This window comes from Rattus rattus, chromosome 7, assembly GCF_011064425.1.
Source record: "Rattus rattus isolate New Zealand chromosome 7, Rrattus_CSIRO_v1, whole genome shotgun sequence".
In the NCBI taxonomy this organism is placed as follows: Eukaryota; Metazoa; Chordata; class Mammalia; order Rodentia; family Muridae; genus Rattus; species Rattus rattus.
In genome coordinates, this window is record NC_046160.1 from 103,944,444 (window position 1) to 103,959,760 (window position 15,317).

Genomic DNA, 15,317 nt, shown 5'->3' on the forward strand with positions numbered 1-15,317 from the left:
TTCATGCAGCTGCACATCTTTCCTTTCCTAAAGGGACTCTGAACAGTCCCAAGACACTACTGTCATCTAGCAGCAAGTGATCCTTTGTGTCCACTCTGAAAGTCCATAAAGAGAAGGTTTGGCTTCTACATTTAAGGCAATGGCAGAAGTTGGAGTATAACTCAAGATACTTGGGTTCTGTTTTGAAGCTGTGTCATAAAGGACGCTCCTGGAATTAAAAAGACTCACAGTCAATTTCCACTAAGAAAAACGACATTGGGCGTGTCCTGACAAGCTGAAGCGCTGGCCTAAGTCTTCCTTTATCCTCCAGTGGGACAGAAATCAGCCTAACTTTCCCCTCTGCAGTGGCCAAGGGATTCTAATTAAACTTATTTTCCAAACCATCAGTCAGAGGTCAGGTGGAACTAATGTCCAGGTTGATCCTCTTGCCATGTACACAGTGGGAAGCCTGGTACATCAGCAAATCCCTCTGGCTGTGGTTGGAGGCTATAGGGCATGCCAAGGGCAGCTTGTATCCACCTGAGAATTCTACGAACAGCATCAATATTATCCCCCAACAATCCCCCCCCTTCCCCTCCAGTAGTTTGGGTGAGCCAGTCCCCACCTGTGACCTCACCCCATTTTATGAATTTTATTCCAAGTCCCAAAGAGTCAAATACATTCAGGCAAAGGGATCAACGGGTGTCTGTTGATTATTAGAAAAACTGAACTAAGTTAAAAAGACCACTTAGAAGCTGATATTACCAAAAATCCGGGGATACAATCTATGGATGCCACAGGAGCAGAGATCTAAAGCATGAATGAAGCTAACACGTGTGTTAAACAACTGGCACTTTGGCAACACAGAGCAAGAACAATGACTGATTTGCCTCCACAGAGGTCCACTGAATCCGTTCAAAGTACGTCTCCATTTGCTGGACAGGCACTTCCTTCATGCTCACTCGAAAAGAGTCATTGCCCGGATGACTTCCTCTACCCAACAAACTAAAGAGAGTTCTGAATAGGTCTAAGATGTCTTTCAAACACTTAGTGCTTAAGAAGTCCAGGTGCTATGGTAAGTTCTGAGAAACTATTTCAATAGTAGATGGGCCAATTCAGTTTGAAAGTATAAAGTGATGTCCCCATGTAAACATATCCTATGGGGGGAAATCTTTATGTTCCAAGAAAAATAACTCCAAGAGAGGTGTGTGTGTGTGTGTGTGTGTGTGTGTGTGTGTGTGTGTGTGTGTGTGTGTGTGTTCTTGTGAGAATATATATACACATATTTGTGTTTCCTTGGGAGATTTACAGCTATAACTCTTCAAAGGAATATACATTATGAGAGGCTTGTTAGGTGGGAGGGTACTGACAGCCTAATAGGGATCTCTGAGCACAATAGCTGAGCACTGATCTTTTTTTCCCTCGTCTCTGAATGAATGACTTCTTGTTAATTTTATAAAAGGCACATTATAGGAATTCATAGACGTTTACATTGAGATAAATAGGTTATATAACTAGAGGCTTATCATTACCCGGGAGACCAACCCATTCTATACAGTGTAAGATTCCTGAGCTCTGCTAATCACTTTCTTCCTGGACCCTTCAACGGTTTTTTTCCAGTGTTTCCGCCATGCTCTGCTGAACATGTCTGTGTCCCTGACGGTCAGCCTACATCGGTGTACATTTGCTTCCTCTCCTTCCTTCCTCCACTGGCCTATCCTCCAGAAGGCAAATGGTACGCGCACATTACCTTCTCTTTCTTTAAAAATGTAACACAGCTGGGCGACTTTTTCCCATTATCCCCTTTCCCCAGGCAACTAGCATGGCGTTAGCCAAAAACTCATCCCCCCACCCACTCTCTGACATTCCGCTTCACTGTCGCACGTGGAAACCGAAGGGGACACTTGAGGATGACGATGTGGGTGTGGAGCGGCCAATTTTTCATTTTGCTTCTCTAGGGAGCCGCATCAATCTCAACACCATTTTGAAGATGAAGATGAATGAGGGATCACTCCTGGGCCTCGACTGAAGGCCTTAACACTCGAGGAACCTGAAGTAATCTATCTTCAATATGATTTTACAAAAGCTCATTAGCACCGTTGCAATTTAGAGTTTGCTTTCCTTGTGGGTGTCTCTCTTACAGACTTTAACACACTGGAGATCTTAGATGCTGCCAAAAATATTAGCTACAATGCTGCGTCTGTGACTAAACAATATGTGGGCTAGCGATCTGTCTTATTCCTTGCTCCCAGTCTTAAAAACAAGACTCTTATTTTCTTATTTAAAAGATTCTTATTTAAAAACAACACTTCCACAACACTTCCTATTTCATCTGGGACAGATATTTTAATAACTTACTTTTAATTTTTTGATTGTCTTTTCCAAACTAGTTCAACGGTGTGGTTCAATCATTGAGTGGAATAGACATAAAAGTCCTTGATTTGGCATGTAAGCATAGCCATATGTTGAGATCTTCATGTCTTTGAGTTTAAAAAATAATTACAATACATCGGTTGATCTGTTGGTGTGTTTTGGTTTTGGGTTTTTTGGGGGTTTTTGGGTGTTTTTCTTTTTCTGAGGTTGTGATCTTTAGGTATTGCTTGTGGATACAGCTGTGCTGCTTGTATTTTAAGAGAAATGTATCAAACTTCAACTAATGGGTTAATCTCAGTTGAAGTAAAAAAAAAAAAAAAAGTCCAAATTCAAATGTCAATGGAAATTCCATTATACCAAATTCCTGTGGTACCAAGAGTAAGCTTGTGTAAGCCCTCAAAACTAAGGGTAGAGATTATCTGAGTAAATTGCTCTCATGTTTATGTAAAGAAATCTCTTAGCATTAGAATTCTTCTGCAGGAGGCAGGGCAGAGACTGCACAGCTAAGGTACCTGCCTCTTATACCCTTCCGTCAGCACCGAGAGAAAACAATGCTACAGAGGTTAAGAATCAAGCAGGCTGGAGCATTGTACCTAGGAATTCAGCAGGAAAAACCCAGCAGCACAAGACGCCCCGGATTTTCTCTCAATGGGTGTTACCCACAGAAATAGGTATATCACAATTAGTCCCACAACGTACTTCTCTCCACATTCAAAGTGTCCGCCTGTTTTTATCTTTTCCATCGCCCACTTCCTTTCAGTCTGGGAGTATTGCTACCCATCTACTTCTCATGTGCATCCCCCTGCGCTGTTTTTAGTTAACACCTTTGTTCCCCCGCGCTGTGTGCATGCTTCAATGCTGATGCAGTCGTACAGCTCTCATTACCTACAGCTTCCAGATAAAGCACTATGCAATTTCCTCATCGTTCTGCTTCCTCTGTCTTTGCTTGTCAATTCTCTCTCCATCTGCCATATTTCTGTGGTCATCTCAACCCTCCAGGTTGGGGCCATTCTTGGTATTCACATGCATACTCGGGGCTAGAGGACTAACACAGGACATTGCCTGGCTAGAACTAACACTTCAGTCCTAACTGCATGACATGGCTTCAAGATCACATTATAAGTATGTATTTGGGGGCACTTTCCAGTTGGGTTTACTTCTGGTGACTAAAGCTGAGACAATACACTTAATCAGATCATAGGTAGTAGCTCCCTTAAGAATAGGTATTCTGGGAACTTTTGTCCTCTGGTCCCAGAGCACACATAGGGCAGCATCACTTCTTTCACAAGCGAGAATAAACAAGGCTGCAACGGGGTTTCTGGCCCTCCATTTTGGACCAGTTCGCTCAGAAGGTAGGTAACAGGGCTGCTGTTTAGCCAGATGCCGTTTGTGTACTAAAGGAAGTACTGAGATGTTAAAGAGGTTCAAGATCTTCTGACAGGTATGACCCGTCTTTCAGTGAGGCGATGGGATTCCGTTGAAATAATAGATTCAGTTCAGTTCTCAACTTTTACACATTCTTTTAAAATAATAAACTCTATTACAATCACACTTTTATCCAGCTAATCTAGAATTCATCTCTTGCTGAAATTCTTCTCCAGCCAACTTCGGACTTCTTGCAGGTTATAACTGAAGGGGCCCTTCCCTCCTAAGTAAGCAATTTTCCGTCTCTGCACGATGCACACACGTTCAAAGGCTACCCCATAAGCTACGTTGGCATTATTGTCCATGCGGTCAGCCACAACTTGACACTGGGGCGGCAAGGAGAAACGCTCCAGGAGCTGGTGGGCTGCAGCACATCGGTCCTCTTGGTTCCGGTGCTTCTTAACCTCAAAAGACATAGAGGAGTCCCCAGGCACTGCCCAGCCGTCTGAAGGGTGAGCCTCATCAATGTATACCAACAGGAAGTCAGCCACCGAGGAGAACTCTTCCACCAACTGGCGGAAGGCTGGCAGTTGCCTAGTAAAAGGTGGTCAGGTCGCTGAACCAAAGTTGACCACCAGTGGGCGCTCTGCACTGGCAAAGTCAAGAAGGTGGCATTCAGCCCCATCCGCGGTCTTCTCTGAGGCACAATTGTTACCTGCTTCAGGATTGGACACGTGCACCACACTGGAATTGGGAGCATCTTCACCCAATTTAACCTGATAGTGAGAAAGAAAGAAAGATAAAAGAATGACCACACAAACACACTGCTGCTGCAATTTACTCTAAATATAATGGGAGGGGTGTGTGTGTGTGTGTGTGTGTGTGTGTGTGTGTGTGTGTGTGTGTGTGTGTGTAATGTATATTTATGAGTAAAAACTAGTAGTACTAGGCAACATAAAGGATGGTCAAGAGAAAATAAGTCATTCTGAATATTCATTAGAGGTAATTTTTTTCCCATCTCTGAAGATACCATAGTTAGCTATTTTCATAAATAAATTGATTCTGGTAATTTTTTTTTGCTATTCTCACTTTTCTGCCAATGCTTAGCAAGCATTATAGAATGAATGATTAATTGACTTCATTTTAAAAGTTAAAACTAAATGGTTCACTTTAAGACAGATTATCTTGTTTTTGAAATAGAATGTCTCTTTCTGAATTCTAAAAGACTCATGAAAGACTGGAGTTTTCACACACGAGCTTAATTTATTTTCGCTTTTCCTTCTTTTAAATAATAACTCCATTTCTTTCTTTCTTCATTTATTTTCTATCTCTCTGCAGTGTGTGTGTGTGTGTGTGTGTCTGTGTGTGTGTGTGTGTGTGTGTGTGTCATAACGCTTGTGGCAGAGGACAACTTGTTGCAGTCAGTTCTCTCCTTCCACCATGTGGCTCCTTGAAATTCAAACTCAGCTCATCAGACTTGGCAGCAAACATTAGACAGGGTGCCATTTCACCAACCCAATCGAAGTTCTTTAATCTCAAACAATGGACTAGGATACAAGTGGGTTCAGTGTCTGGGCAGAGCTGGACGATCTGTAATCCATTATTTTTAAGTATGACTCCTCTCACTTGCTCTGGTCAGTGCTTTCCCATCTGGAAAAGGCTGGTAATCGTGACTGCTTTCCTTATGTGGCTCCTCGAGAGTTAGATGAGGACAGGGACTCTACACATGACAATGTATAGATAAGAGCTGTCACTGTCAGGCATTACCCCACCGCGTAAGGCACACTACCACTCCGCTGGAGAAATCCTATGTTTGAGGTTTAAAATAAAATGGGCAAATTGTTCTGTGCAAAAGAGATTCATGTTCTGTGAAGAGATTTTTGTGAAGAGATCTTCTGCATGGTGCGACCCCTGCAGGTTCCTGTGACTACTGCTTACATTTTGTGTGCTGTAGCTTTAACCTCAAAACTGCCTCTAAAAATCAGACAAGAAATTTCTCTCTTGGGGTATTTGGGGTTTTCCCCTCACTGTTATCTAGGAAGACCCAAACAAACCATGGGCTTTCCTACCATATATGTGATTAACAACCTTCCCAAGACAGTAAGTATTCAAATACAAGGCATGTTCACTAAAATTGTTCCATGCACCCCCTCAGCATGTGGGTTAAATAGCTGAATGTAGAATTCTGAAAGTTAGGAGCCTTTGGATCTGTAAATTGATAATAAAAGACAGGCAACAAAAAAGAGCCAATTACTTCATTCTGAATTAACACAATTGGATTTCCCCCTAGGATGGTTTAATCAAAGCTAATACCATTAGGGACAGCTTACAACAGTACAATTGATTTTTATACACTACCCTTAATATTACAAAACTCTTCCGACTGGATCGACTTCCTTCTCTCATATAAATAGTCACATATAAAACTGCTGTTAATTGAAGCTACTTAAAAGTGAATCACAGGAGAGCAGTGCAGAGCACTGACGTAAAGCTCTCAATGGGCTTCATTCAGGTGCTTTAGTGTTACAACATAGCTATTTTAACTTTGAGAAAGAATCAAAGCTCCTTTTTTTATCTTCTCAAAACATTTTGCAGGGCAGGTGTGAAATAGATACTATTCATTGTCTAAAAGTAATCTTAAAATCATGAACTTCCTTCTTGGATGTGATTTAAATAATATATTTTGATTCAGTAACAACCAGGAAGTAAGTTACTTACATGAATCATCTTAGCCATTTTACAATCAACATTAGATAGAGAAATATCATAATTTGCCTATGGCCAGATAATCTCATTGTTAACTCCACTAGTCTTTGAAGTGCTAAACTACACATTAAACTTAAAGGCACACATTTGAAGCATGTCATGAGCCTTAAAGTCTTGGTGTCTCTAGATACACTTCCCAGATCAGGATCTGCCCTAGCACAATGCCCTCTGCCTAGCACAAGGTCTCCAGGACTGCTTTGAACAATATTGGTTGTACAGTTCTCCTCAACAGCCAGTTATAAGAAGCTCTGGGTGCATTCTGAGGAGTGTGTTGTAGAGACTTATTGTGAGGTCATAAACCCACGGAGGGAAATTCATCTCTGCACTGCATCCCAGTGAAATAATCCACCTGCAATATGGAGTCATCATCAAACCCTTTTAACAACTGTGTGGTCTTGATGAACAGGCCGGTGTCTCCCTGGCTCTCACCCAAGCAGACCTTTTGATCCTTGTGTTCTTCTTGACTGTTCACCTGAACGATCTGATGTTTTGGTCACAGGTGATCTCTTGTTACCTGCAGTTAATTTCCTCAGAATGTTTAAGTGCATGTGACTTCTTAGAGACCATGGGCAGTTGTGTCACAACTCTTTGCAAAACAGTGAAATTTTATTTTCCAGATTACCTTGGAAAAAATGGAGGACAAGTCCCACCCACTCTAAATGTAAAACTTGAGGGAGCTGACAAACTCATAATGTTCCTGGTGGGGGAGTTAGCATCCTGTTAGTCTGGGAAATGTACATTTTAAAAGCTTTGCTGAGTGAATTGATGAATACATGCTGGTTGATATAATCCTGGGTCTAGGAAGACTTTTACACCGAATAGCAACCTTGAGCTGCAGTGAATGTAGTCATAGTCAGGTGATGGACAAACTCACTAAAGCATACAGAGTCAGAAATGGAAAACTTGCCCCTTCCCCAGAGACCTACTGTAGGCAAAACTAAAGTCATTTATCTATTCTTAATCATTTCAGCTAACCAGCAAATAAAAGAAATGCAGCCAATCTTCTTTACTTTGTTTTGCAGCTGTGGAATCCCAGTAAACACTAAGAAGTCATATATGACTGCCTTGTACATGAAGGTCCCAGAGAAAGTACAGGCAAGATTAATGCTACTAGTAATGTGCTGGGCACTTGTATAGCATCCATAAACCCATGGGTTTGAGTCCCAGCACTGCAAAATAAACAACACACACACACACACACACACACACACACACACACACACACACACACACACACACGGAGAGATACAGAGACAAAGAGACAGACAGGGAAACAGAGAGACTCATGCCTATGATATGTAAGCCCAAGTGTGAGTAGACCAGCAATCAACTTCATAAAACTAATCATAAATTCACTATCTTTTCTAAAAGCTGATAAGTGATAAATTGACTAAAATTTTAAAAAACAATAGACAATCTTAAAAATGAAAACTTTTAAAAACCCATTTCTTTTCTTTACCACTCTCTGGCCAATCGCTATGAAAATGAAATTTCCATTAGATTAGGATTCCCAATGGAGAATTTCTTGATTTGCTTGGTTAGAAATCCTGCTGAGATGGGATGGGAGAAACCCCACTGTCTTCACAGTGGAAGACAGGAGCAAAGTATTCCCTGACACAGAGCCAAAATAATGAAGAAAATAAAGTTGGCCCCATAATGAATCAAGGCTTCAGGAAAGACACTCAACAAAAATAAGTCATCCCCTGGGACTTCCAAACTTTGTTTTAATTTCCCACAGTGGCACAGAAAGTCTCCTGGCCACAAGTTACCTATCATCTTAATTTCTGCTTCTTAGAGGGTTGTGTTTGGTTTTTGTCCTTAATGAGACATATTTGCCAAAGAGGCATTCAAAAGGCATTTTTTGCTCTTGCGGAAGAGTAATTAGGTCGGTACCTCTTTCCCTGCCAGCATCAGCCGCCTAAAGAGAATCCTGCCTAGTATTTAATGCCCAAACACAAGAAGCATCATTTCCACTAATTGGTCCTGAAGTTCCGATGTTCCCAAAGGGTCTTTTTATTTTGCAAGGATCAGAAAGGACACACGTAAGATTTGATAGCGTCACCAGTGACCTTCATCGCTCTCATCTGCACTATTACGGCCATCCTTTCTTAAATTTTTTTTTTCAGTGGACAGGAACACAATGCCAACTAAGGGAGTGAGGAAGGCTTTTGCAAGCTTACTGCTTGATGACGTCTCTGGGCCAAGTTCAAAGGTCACAGCAGACACATTTGTAAACGTGAGAAAAAAGCATAAATGTGTAGCATATACAGGAATTTGCTTCTCTTGACGTGGGGTCCCTCTTAGGGACAGTGTTGAGCACTCAGGAAAAAGGATAGCTCTGGAAAATGCTGACCCAAGGGAAGCACGGGACCATTCATCAAGTGAACTGGAAATACAGTATATACTGCTAACCTTGTTTTTGTTTATTTCCTTTCCACAGCCTAAGAGGAGCTTTGGAATAACATATCACACACTCTCATGATGAGTAGTGAAACAAACTATGAAAATGGGGGATGGGCATGCAGCAGAATATTTACACAAACTTTTTGTCATTGAAAGCTCTGGAAATGGCCTTATTAACTCTCAGGAAGTTTCCAATGCTTTAACATAACGATCAGGCTACACCAACGTCCTTAGAAACGTGGCCAAACAATCATTAGGCAGAGCTTGAACCATCCCCATTCAGATGGGCCAAATAAATCAGGCTGGAAGAACAGACTGCCTCCTCCGTCCTCTGGGTTAAGTTCCCTTTTTTGGTTATTCTCTTTTTGACTTGCACCTTGAGAATGAAGCTCAAAGCCCTATCATTTCGCTGTGTTTTATCCAAGTGACAGGCAAGCTCTGGCTGTGGCCTTCTTCTCTCTTTAAAGAGCCACTTTTCACTGCAGAAGCCCAGTGTCAAAAGGCTTGAGGTGAATAAAGAGGAGAGGAATGTTAAAGAGACCCTTTCAAAACCAAAATTATATGTTCCAATGAGCATGGTTTCTGTGCCACCGAAACATTAGCTATGCAGAAATGAGCCTGCTTGTCAGTGTCTATACTGTCTGCCTGCTTTTACACTTCATTTGGGAGCCAGGCTCCAAGAGAGGACAGCTTGCTTACTGGTTGCATTTCTAAGTCTTTGAGTACCAGCACAAGGGTACTGTGTTCACAAGCAAAGACACTAAGGAAACTTAAATAACAAATAGTTGTTACTAGCTCTAACCCTTCTACCAGTTTCTAGATTTTTCTTTCAATCCAAAATGCACAAAGATCTCCTGAACATGTGACCTTTGACTACTTCTTTATAAAACTAATTTTAAATCACTTTTAAGCTTCCAGTGCAGTTTTTATTAGTAATATTTCATTCCAATCTTCTTTTTTCCTCCCTCACTCCACCTCTGTCTGGCCTATGTCACCTCCTTTGTGGATAAATACAGCACCTCTAAATATCCCCCCAAATACAATAGCTGACATTCACTAAACAAGACAGTTGGGAGAACTGAAAAATCTGTCTATTTGAATCCCATGTAGACACACCCCTCGTCCTGGACAAATCTGCTTCCGGAGTTGCAGTTGCCCAATAATGCAAGTCAAGATTGTGAAATCCCAAGATGCAGTGTCAGGCAGGACTGCCTCTGGCATCTCCGGAAACAGTCACACCTAAACACAGCAGGCCACAACTGACACAGCATTTGGCAAATGACTCAACCTGTTTGAGAGGCTCTGGGTGAGCTCCTGAGACTACCACCTCCACCATGACGCCAGCCATACTTAAAGAGAGAAGAGGACAGAATTAAGCACACATTGTACTCTTGGTGTTTCCATATATCTCACACCCAGCCCAGCCTTGTTCTTGTTTTCCTGAGGCTTCTTTTGCACATAGTATTAAATACAATAATATTTATACTATTGTACAAATCATTAAAAGCAAGCATAATACCATAACCCACGAACTTGGTCGCTAATCAAATCAGCAGACAGAGACAAAGAAATAGAAAAGAGGAATACACAAACCGTATGCCAAAAGTAAAAGCAAATCACTCAATTCCCACGAACACAAATAACAACATATGACAACACAATGGAACACTATACACTAGTGAAAAAAGATATAACGAAGTTTATTATAGGGACATTGTCTTGCCTTTTCCATTTCTACTTCAATCATCTGCTTGATGAACAAACAACCTCACTTAATGTTTGTGGGAGTGTTTGTAGGCTTCAAAGTTGATGTGGAAGTAATATTTATGCTCTGTACATATGCATGGGGGTAAAAATTCTTCAAAAGACTCTTGAAATTATTCTAAGAGAACACCCATCATCTTTCAACACTCAGGCTTTTAATATACTCAGATCAAGCCCCTAACATTCCATATTATCTAAGACATAGATGCAGTTGAGGGGATTGACTAATCAATGGTATTTTAATATGCAGGTACAACACCCCACTCCTCTAAACTCCTGACCCCTAAAGCATACATACAAATGTCACATCCTGGGTGTACATCTGTGGAGATGGTAGGATCTCTTGGTACCTCCATGGCTATACATTTTACCTCTACATGTATGATAGAACTGAGCTTTAAATTCGGAGCCTCCAGGCAACCATCCCTCTCCTGACGAGGGCATTCCTTGCTGAGAAGAGGCTTGACCTTTGACACTCCCTCCACAGAGCATGATGGGACCTTCTTTAGGTTATCCGCAATAATGATGTCATGGGTCGCACAGCAGTCTCTGTTCACAAAAGGCATTTTCCCCTCCTCAACACTTGCTTTCCAGTGAAACACCCTGCCCTGGATTCTTCATTTTTATTTCCCTGGCACCTGGATTTAGTTTGCCACTGTTTACGGGGGAGGACCCCTTCCCTTCCTCCTCTGCTATTCTGAGTTCCTGTCATGATGCCTACCACTCTACCTGCCTCAGAAGCAGTGCTCGGTTGAACTATTCCTTCCAAACTCCCTTCTCTGACAAGCTCTATCGGGACTGCTAAGGAACATATTTCCTCTTGTTATAGAAACTTTTTTGCCCAAATGCATCTATTCTTCCTAATACCCAGGGTGCTTCAGGAACCTAAGGAAGGGAGGATCACACAAAAGTCTCATTCCACTTTGCCCTGACAGATATGATTTGAAAATGTTCCCCTAAACATGTCCCAGCATCAGAAAGGCTGGGACACCACAAGTTTTCCCATCCATACATCAATCACTCACCCTAGTGTTTCAAAAGCTGATGGGCATACACCTTCCCCAGGTGAGGGAGGTGCTCTAGTGTCCAAGGCCTGACATTGGAATGCACTGTAGACCCCACCACTTCTTCGTACGGGAATTTATTTGTAGATTCAGTTTCACATGCAAAGTCTGGATTTCTGATAGCCTATTCCTAGATCTTTCTTTTGCAAACTGATACTTAGTAACAAGGAATCCACAAATCCCAACTAAGTAGGTGGCCACCCTCAGCTTGCTTTCATTTGTTTTTTACCTCCCTAAGAAAGGAAGGGGCTACAGTGAGGTCACAGCTGCCGTCGTCATCATCATCATCATCATCATCATCATCATCATCACCACCACCACCACCATCATCATCACCATCATCATCACCATCATCATCATCATCATCACCACCACCACCACCATCACCCAACTCTGACCATTTTCAGCATAAAGAAAACACTATTCAAGCCTTCCAACTACATATCACACAGCCTCCTATAAAGCACAGCAGCAGAAGCCAGCTCATGTCAAGGGCAGAACAAATGCAGCAAGTTCCAAGCCACTCCCCACCCCCCCCCACCCCGGCCAAAATTCTGATTTTACTTAGAGTTATCTTATCCCAGCACAAAACCCTTAAACTGCCAATTCAGTGCAAAGTAACAACAGCCTTCATTAAAGACTCCTGCTGAAGTCACTCAGAGTCCCTGGGGCTCAATATCTGTCACTCCCAAATCTAACCTGTGTAACAGGTGCCCCGAGTGGCACTGGGACTCCCTTGAATGTAAGTAATCACTTGAGAGGCCACCCCAGATAGGATTCCCCATGGCCAGCAGCCTCACGTCTTCCAGCCCCCTGGTTCTGCGACCCAGGAGAAGCTCACCAGATGAAGCTCACCTGTTTGTAGGCGTCTAGGAGAAAGCTGTTCCAGACACAGCGCAGTCCTTCTGAGGTCAGCATGCGCCTCCACTCTCCGCGAGTGGACTTGGAGCGGCTGAGAAGCAGCGCCACGTGCTTGAGCAGAATGACCGAGTCATAGAGCGCCAGGAAGAGGCAGTTGGAGAAAAAGACTGGCAGAATCTGAAGAGTGATCAGCAAGTCTACGCTGAGGAGTCCCATCTTCTTTGCCTCCTCAGTCAGTCTCCTGTGCACTCTGCTTCCCCGGTCACCCCCTTTTTGCAAAGGAAGGTGGTGGTAGAGAAGTGGGGGACCAAGGGGGAAGGTTGGGAGTGGGGGTGGGGGGGGGTGAGGGAGAGGGAGAAAAGCTAAATTAGAAGGGATCCCAACTTGTCTCTTCTTTGAAAGAAGCAGAAATGGAAAGACCAAGTTCAGTCTCTGCAGCCCAGCAGTTGGAGTGGACCCATCAATTCATTCAATTCCGAGATGCATTTTTTTTTCCAGGATTTAAGATGGTTTAAAAAAAAAAAAAAACACCACCACTACCAGCAACAACAACAACAACAACAACAAAACCCTGGCGTGCCAGTCCCTAATCCAGTTTACCCCTGTCAGAGTCCGTTAAAGACAGGAAGTTCTACTTTCATTTCCAGGCACCTATGAGACTGCAGAGATGGTAAAAATTTCTTTTAGCTTTTCATGTTCCTTTAAACGCAGTCTGGCTTCTTACACTGCCAATTTCTTAACTGTGCTGTAAGCGCAAGGGTTGTTTGGGGTTTTTTTTTTTCTTTCTGTCTTTACTCCGTTGTAAACATACTTTCTCTTCTCCTCCTCCCAGCCTGTCTCCCTCTGCCTGCCCTTTCTCCAGGTTCTCCAGGAGCGGCTGTCCTCTGCCCCCTCCCTCTGCCTTTTTCCTCTGTGCTATCTCCTGCCTCCTCGGCTGCAGAGTGCTTCTCTCTGCAGCCCAGTGAGTCTCCCTGAAGCCTTTTATACATTCCCTGGCTAATTGCTGCAATAGAGAAATGAAAGCCTAATCTTGCTAAAGATCTTGACGTCATTGAGAAAGAGGGCTTTACTTTGGCCAGGAGTGCAGTGAGCAGAAAAGCAAAACTCTACAACTCTTTTTTTTTTTTTTTAAGAAGGGGTGGGGGAGACAGACAGTGGGATTTTGCTTTGTGCTTTAAAGGGAGAGAAAGAAAAAGAAAGTTACCTTTGACAAGTCTCAAAATGCTTCCAAACTTAAAGAAAAGTAATTTGTAGATTAATATGTTAACACTTTCCTCTGATTATCATTTTTATTAACTTAGGAGTTTTGGCAAGAAAGATTCCTGGCAGGCAGGTAGAAAACTGAAAGATGCTCTTCGCTCCATTAAAAAAAAAAAAAAATCAATGCTCCCATGTGAGCTTTGCACCTTTACACTGTGATCTTTTTTTCCACCAGATTTCATTTCTGGGTGTTATGAATATATTTTTTAGTAATGATCTTATCTAAGGGAATAGAAAGTGAGTTTTGAGTTGGAAAAGTTATAAACTATTTGAGACCACCACAGTATATCTTTAAAGATTATTCCCAAACCGAATACAAGTGTTATTTTTGGTTTTACTAAAGCTTCAAGATGATGATGATGATGATGATGATGATGATGATGATGATGATGATGATGATGATGATAACAATAGCTAACTTTTTAGCCATGGAAGAAGCTGAGTGACCAAATCTTTCAGTGTCATTTTCCTACAACACTGATAAAACAATATTTCCATTCGTTGGCATTTAGATCCCAGGAGGCTGAGAAATTGATTATTTATGAGACCCTTTTAAATTCAGCCCTTCCACTAATAGGATAGAAGGTTTAGGGAACCATTTCATTTGCTTGATAATAAAAGTTAAAAGGAAAAAGGGGGCTATAGGTGTTTGGGGGGCTATAGGTGTTTGGGGCTATAGGTGGTTAGGCATAGAAACAAACCAAAAACTGGCACCAGGTGCCCCTTGGGTCTCAGCGGACTCCCTTGCCTTTTAGTTATTTAAACAGATATAGCTTGACAGCAACTCTCCACCCCTATCTCCTCCTACTTTTCCTCCCTCTCTTACCTAACAGATCACTGCTAGGAGTGACATTTTTCTGAGAGTACTAGTGGCAATTATAGGCACGGGGGTGGAGGCATACATTTAAACTAAAAGTCAATTCGTTGAGTTTTCTATGTGTACAGAGCTCCCATCGAGCACGAGTTAAGCCGTAGATGCAAACAGGTGGTCAGTCTATTGCTCTCTATATCTTGCCCCCCCCCCCCCCCGTCCCCAACTCCATATTGACAGGACTGTAAAGCGAGGCAGAGGCCATCTTTTGCAGGGAGCGTTGGCTGATATCTGCATAGAGATGTATTTTGTTCAGCTGGCAGGGATGCTCTTGAAAATTAGTCCAAAGAGAGGGTAAGCTCTGTGTGACCCACAACCCTTGCCTTGTCTGCACAGTGCCATCCCCAGAGCACTTAAGGATCTTGATTGGGACATACTCATCTCAGTGAAGACGGAAGTTCTCAATGAATCAATACCTAGGGCACGTAGAGGGCTCGGCTTTGCTTCACACTAGGGGGCGCCATTCACATACAACATGACACAGCAGAGAGGTGCCCTGGAATTCTAAAATGAGGTAGCTTTTCGCGTGGTCGCTCCCCAAAGACAATGGCTCCCTACCATTGTATCTTTTTCTTTCTTTCTTTCTTTCTTTCTTTCTTTCTTTCTTTCTT

The 15,317-nt window shown here is 42.5% G+C and overlaps 1 protein-coding gene across 1 annotated transcript; it reads right to left on the reverse strand.

Annotated features, from left to right (window-relative positions):
* Nucleotides 1-2,938: 2,938 nt before the first annotated feature.
* Nucleotides 2,939-13,568, reverse strand: Dio2 (iodothyronine deiodinase 2). Its single transcript, XM_032908226.1, is given in 4 exon segments — nucleotides 2,939-3,929; nucleotides 3,932-4,493; nucleotides 12,570-12,844; nucleotides 13,387-13,568. Coding segments are annotated over 4 exon segments (1,038 nt in total). The 5' UTR covers nucleotides 13,565-13,568; the 3' UTR covers nucleotides 2,939-3,906.
* Nucleotides 13,569-15,317: the final 1,749 nt, after the last annotated feature.